We start from the raw sequence: 6467 nt of genomic DNA, 5'->3' as shown, positions 1-6467 counted from the left end.
CACAAATAAAGTAGATAAACTATTCTTGTTGATTGCGAACACATGAAGACACCAACCACTCTCCCGGAATTACGATGTAACATTCAGGTAATTTTGGATAAAATCATAGTTATGTTTTTTTTGTTATGGTCTACTTTGTCACTCTTGATCAGGTAACTCGTGTTACCATTGTGGTGAATTAGTATGGCTAACTAAGCTTTATTGTTTCTCAGTGTTGCTTCATGTGTGAAAAATACTTCTTAACGGACTATGTCCATTTAAATGTCTGTGGTAAACAACGTCTGTTATGTGATGGTGGTATTTATAAAAATTAGAACAGTTATTGCAACAAGTATGCCACTGACCAGCGACAACTTTCGTAACAATGACCAATTGTTACGGAACCCTATTGTGTCCAGTAACAATGTAACCTGTTGTCCGGAGTCGATCGACAGTGTTTAATGCTTAATGTTGCATAATCATACGGTTTGTATGTTAAATGCGATTATCAAACACATTTTAGAAAACGGCGCTGGTATACTTAGCGATATTACATTGGGGTTAGAATACTGGAATCTGTTCAAAGATGCAGTTTATCAACACCGGTACTCCTACCATTGGCCGGCGGTTACTGGGAGGGCAGTTAAACGGCACCAGTGATGGAACACGGTTACGGCCATCTCCGGTCGATTTCTCTTCCCGACCAGCCTCCTCATTACTCAGTGGCTTCGAGGTCATACCGACCAACGAATTTCTGAATAGAACTGAAAGTCGTGTGAGTTTAGTCAGTGAGGATGAAGGATTGGAGCTCTCATCCGGAGATGGTTCATCTCACCCGGTCGTGGCAGATCACGACTGTGTGCACGAGTGCTGTAAACGAGTGACTATCAACGTCAGTGGTCTTAGGTTCGAAACCCAGCTTAAAACACTAAACAGACTGCCTCATACTTTGCTGGGAAACCCCTCCATACGAAAACAATTCTGGGATTCCAAACACAATGAGTATTTCTTTGACAGACATAGACCAAGTTTCCAAGCGATTCTGTACTACTACCAGAGTGGAGGCCGACTGAAATGTCCTTTCGAGGTACCAATCGACATTTTTATCAATGAGCTGGAATTCTTCGGATTTGACAGTGATTTGATTGACGAATACAAAGGGAGCGAAGGATTCATTCTGGAAAAAGAGTTTCTGTTACCAGAGAACAAAACTTTAAAAGCAATCTGGCAACTCCTGGAGCAGCCAAACAGTTCTCTCGGTGCCCGGTTAATGGCCATTGTTTCAGTGGCTTTTATTTGTCTTTCAATCGCTATTTTCTGTTTTGAAACTGTACCGGAATATAGAGTTGATTCTTGTGTGTACACGTATCGTAATGTTACAGAAAATAACTCAACGAAACTTAAACTGTCAGCAGTAACGATCAACTTTGGAAGCCATTTCTTCATTCTGGAGAGTATATGCGTTGCTTGGTTTGTATTTGAGCTGGTGATACGGTTTATATCTTGTCCATCCAGACTTGTCTTCCTGAAGAGCGTCCAGAACTGGGTCGATGTGATGTCGGTGACACCCCACATTGTGTTTGTCGTTACCTACTGTGTGTCCGGCGTCTGTATGGACTCCTCGGCCAGTAACGCTTTGGTTGTTCTCAGGATTTCTAGGGTTACACGAGTACTAAAACTCGGCAAACACTCCCGTGGACTACAGGTTCTAGCCATGACACTCAGGAACAGTATTAAGGAGCTCGGAATGTTCGTCATGTTTTTGTTTCTAGGGGTGATCATATTCTCCACCGCCATGTATTTTAGTGAAGCCCATGTAAACTACAGCCATTTCCATAGTATACCGGATACATTCTGGTGGTCAATCGTTTCTATGACAACCGTAGGATACGGAGATATGTTCCCGCAGGGTGTTGCCGGGAAGATCGTCGGGACATTCACAGTTCTCGGTGGAATTCTGACTATCGCACTTCCGGTGCCGATTATCGTGACAAACTTTAACAGCCTCTACAACGCACACAACGGAAGGACGTCTGTTTACTAGACATCCAGTAACATCTGTTTGGTAATTGATATTGGTCGATATTATCATTAATTACAGGAGCTGCGTGAGAACTGCTCTTTTTTATATAGTTGTTAGTAAAGCAAGTCTTTTTACGTTGATGTTTGTTTAAACCCAAAGATGTTATGCATTTTCTTTTTGTTTTTCTTGATAACAGGATGACGCCTAACTTAGGATTTAATTAGCATAGTTACATATATATATAGGAATTGAATGGTTTTTTTTTCTAATTTTCGTAGCGGCTATAAATAGCAGAAGCTATCTACATATCCCGTAGAGTACTCTGATTCTGAATAAGCGGTTGGCCAAATAATAGAGAAAAGATGCGACACCTTCACATGCACAATTAAACATTGTGTACGCTAATTTTAAGACATATAAAGGACTTGATATGGTAATGGCTCTTTTGGCCCTTAAGACTACCAAATTTCAAATTAAGTATTTAGAAATTAAGTTGCTGCGTTTGATATATTGAATACATCCCTGATAAAAACTTTATGATATTTTTGTTGACAGAAAGTATGTTTTTGCTATATAACCATGGTAACTTTGCATACATAATGCAAATTTGAAAATTTGGTCAATTTTGGCATATTCTTTGATAGTTTTTCCTTTAAAAGCAATAGAGCACAACCTAGAACACTTTATATTTTAAGGGAATTAGCAGACACGAAGAATACATCATTTTCAGAAATAAAAAAATTGATCTAGAATGCGCTCTATGTTAACTAGATGAAAAACTGCGTAAAAAAGGCAAATTTTGATGAAATTTTCATATTTTGCATAATTATTGGATAATAAAAAAAGGTTGCCATGACAACTAGAACTTCAATATTACCTAAAAGCACTATCAAATATGTCAGATATGTAAATATTATTTGAAATGCAAGATTCACATCTTAATGACAGACTTTGAAAAATAGTGGATTTGGGGGGCACAAAAGACCCTTACCATACCTAGTCCTTTAGACTATTACATAATGTGGGTTTATCCGTACCATAAGAAGAGAGATTAGAATAAATTCCACTACGTGTTTGGCGCAGACTGGATTATCGCCCTTTGTCCAATGGTAACACAATATTTCGTAATATTGAATGGTTTAATCTTATACAGCCTTAATGCGTTTCATATTAATGATGCTTAATATTACCAGTTATTATATGTTTATTTTGTTGAAACAGGTCGTCAGTGGAAATAAGAACATATAGCAACAAGGAGAATTTCACATAATGTCAACAAGTTAGGGATATCTCAACTTTTCATTTGGCATTTTTACTTTTTTTTTCTATCTAAGAAATATTACTGGTATTCGTAATTTTATATCTTTCCTCATTGATTAAGCCTATAATATAATCAAAAGAATAAGTAATTGTGAAAAATATGGCAACACATAGATTAATATACAAACTCATATTAGTGAAAAATGTTCTTATACATCATTTAGCGTCCAAAGACGGCGGGACAGTATTGGTGACCTTGACAATGATGTGTAAACCTTAACCTAGGTGTAATGGTGTGATTTGTGTAACGGAGTGTTAAACATACAACGGACCGTATAAACTACCTACACAGTACTTAAAACATATAAACATTTATATCATAATCGTTTATCTAACCTTATCACAGGTGAACTCTAACGAATATATAGGTTTTTTACGTACGCACTTTCCTGTAGGTTATGGAACCGAAAGATGAAAATATAAAACTATTAACAGTAAAGCAGAAATACAATGACGCAGTTGAATTTATACTAATATTTTTTATAAACTTTCAGTTGCATTAATATCATATTTAAATGATTACATTGGGTAACAATTACGTTTAGATATTTTTGCAAGGTTTTAAAATTCAAACAAACTTGCAAATTCTTATCTTTTTATGAAGTTTTTAACCTATTGAATCTATTGACTGAGTGCATATCTGTGATTGATTAAATTAAAGTTCTACTCTACATTTAATGTATTTATTGTACAGACGAGTCAAAAACGATGTTCTCTCTCAATCTAGGGGTGCTTTTCTTCCGTTATTACAAAAAACGACCAAAATTGTAATCATGGTCAAACAAGAATTTGTCATTAAAGCTAATTGCTGGAGATTATTGGTAAATATTTTTGTTGTTATTGGATTCACTCCGTGGTATACGTTGTTCAGACGGACAGACGGAGGACCCTCAATAACCATCCTACATTTAGAGAATATTGAGAAATGACTAAAACGGTATACAGTATTAATTCTTTCTAAACTATTTGTCCGACCATTTGTATCAATTTTGATGTGTGTATATAATGTCCAACTTTCGTGTCGTGTGACGTCATGCTGGTGTAGTATCGATGACAAGGGTCAAGTAGGATTTGTGACGGAAACGCTATCAGCCCTTCACGCCTGGAATGTCCGATAAACTCTCCAATGGAGTATGTTTTATCGTAAATCTAAGTATATTCTACGACACTAGCGAGTGGTCGCGCCTTAGTCCGCTAAACCTGTCTATATTACTAGGCTTTTTTTTTCTTTTAAAGCCTAATGTACATTAGGCATTTTTAAGCCTAATAATATAGGCAGGTTTAGCGGACTAGTTGCGCCCTTGTACATGATCAGTGACGTGAGTTATCACCTATCGATATCAATACTAATATAGGATTAATATTACCATAGACACATACTCCAAATTACTAATTAGAGTTGACCATAACATACCAGTCCCTGTTTAAGTACGTCATCCACCAGGTAGTACCGGGACAACTTGTCAAGATGGAGGAATCTTAGGTTTTATTAAAACATGGCTGTAATGTCATCTATTGTTATAGCTTGAGGTATAGTCGGTCCAAAGTCTATTATTAACACCTGCTACTGTGGAATAGTTATCTTTTGCTGTAGAATAGTTTGTGAACTATTCCACAGGAAAAGGTAACTATTCTAAAGTTGAAGGTAAATGTAGAGACTGGTGAACGCCATGTAATGAGAAATACATCCTCCTTTATTAAATCCACGGAGAAATGTATTAAATATTGACTCGGGTACTTGTCAACGTTGTCGTGATGTATTTTCATAATACCGATATAAACAATTTCCATCACTTCATTCCAAAATATATTCATCATTTCTTTCACAGCTACTGTCTCTATAAACCAGAAAAGAATTTACTTTAACAAATCCAGAAGAGAAAAGATTAAGATTAAATTCCATGAGACAAATGCTGAATTCTCTGCCAAAATGAAATAACAGATACTTGAGAGATTTTTCCATATTTCGTATATCCAAATCACTAAATTTTCCATAAAAATGTCATTTATCAAACTTAACATCCAAACACCTTTCATGAAGATAATAATTCCGAAGGAATACTTTCAAAAAACACATTATTCTGCCACATGATTTCACTTTTTGTGTTTATATATACTGATAGTAGTCTATCATGATCCAAAATATTGGAGAATATTTTGTTATTTTTTTTCTCCTCTAAATTTTGATTAGCTCCCTCTAAGGCATGTGCTGCATGGGAAATGATTTTTGCCCAAATCACTTCAAAGTTATATCCAAAATCACCACTACTGTGTTAAATCTGGATACAGATCTAGAGCTACATATTTATGGTCCTCCATGTTAAACTGAAAACTAAAATGTTTTACTGTGAGAACCATATAGTATCTGTGCATGGATCTTTCGAAAAAATCATGCAAATCATGAATGTTGTTCTCCGAGTGAGATAATGAAACGAATCATGAATAGGTCTAAGTTTAAATAGGTAGTTAGGGTTTACCTGGAGCTGTGGAATAGTTAAACAATACCCAGTGTAATTGTGGAAAGTACCAGAGACATTCTGTGCCATGTTTTAAGTATGAGAAACACCTCAAACTGTGGAATAGTCAAGATAATGAATTGTTCGAGGCCCTTACGAACAATTCATTATCTTGACTATTCCGCAGTTTGAGGTGTTTCTCCTATACATACCAATGGTGTCGTCTACCTACTAATTTCGGATTACTTTTACGAAAACACAGAAGTAAATAAAACGCGAAGTTTGCTTACGTATGTTTAGTTTTTATGTATAAGAGAAACACCGAAAACTGTGGGATAGTCAAAATAAAGAATTGTTCGAGGCCCGTTAGGCCACTATTACACTAGGTATTGTTTATCTAATCCACAGCCCCAGGTAAACCCTTACTATCTATTTAAACCAGTGTTGTTTTCGTTTATTCGGAAGAACTGGTTCGACCGTTGGTTAAAGTCATTATTTCAAGTATAAATCCTGTCGGATCTGCAGTTTTTGATACAGGCCTGTGAGGGCTTTGTCAAGGCTCGTCTGAAAACAACATAAAATCGCCAGGTCCGTCTTTAATTAATAAACGAACAACTAGGTCCAACCATTCAAACCGTATAATCGAAAACGGCCCCTGAGACCTATTCATGATGCATTTCATTACCTCA

At 36.2% G+C, this 6467-nt stretch overlaps 1 protein-coding gene across 1 annotated transcript; it reads left to right on the top strand.

The window, feature by feature from the left end:
* Window positions 1-565: 565 nt before the first annotated feature.
* Window positions 566-4091, top strand: LOC138305086 (potassium voltage-gated channel subfamily A member 1-like). The gene has a single exon (XM_069245488.1). It carries the CDS (start codon window positions 566-568, stop codon window positions 2021-2023), a length of 1458 nt encoding a protein of 485 aa, XP_069101589.1. The 3' UTR covers window positions 2024-4091.
* Window positions 4092-6467: the final 2376 nt, after the last annotated feature.

This window comes from Argopecten irradians, chromosome 12 (assembly GCF_041381155.1).
Source record: "Argopecten irradians isolate NY chromosome 12, Ai_NY, whole genome shotgun sequence".
Lineage (NCBI taxonomy): Eukaryota > Metazoa > Mollusca > Bivalvia > Pectinida > Pectinidae > Argopecten > Argopecten irradians.
This window is presented reverse-complemented; position numbering and strand designations above follow the sequence as displayed.

Bases quoted from the DNA above. Each gene is read 5' to 3' on its own strand.
- LOC138305086 (XM_069245488.1), top strand. From the start codon at position 566: ATGCAGTTTATCAACACCGGTACTCCTACCATTGGCCGGCGGTTACTG.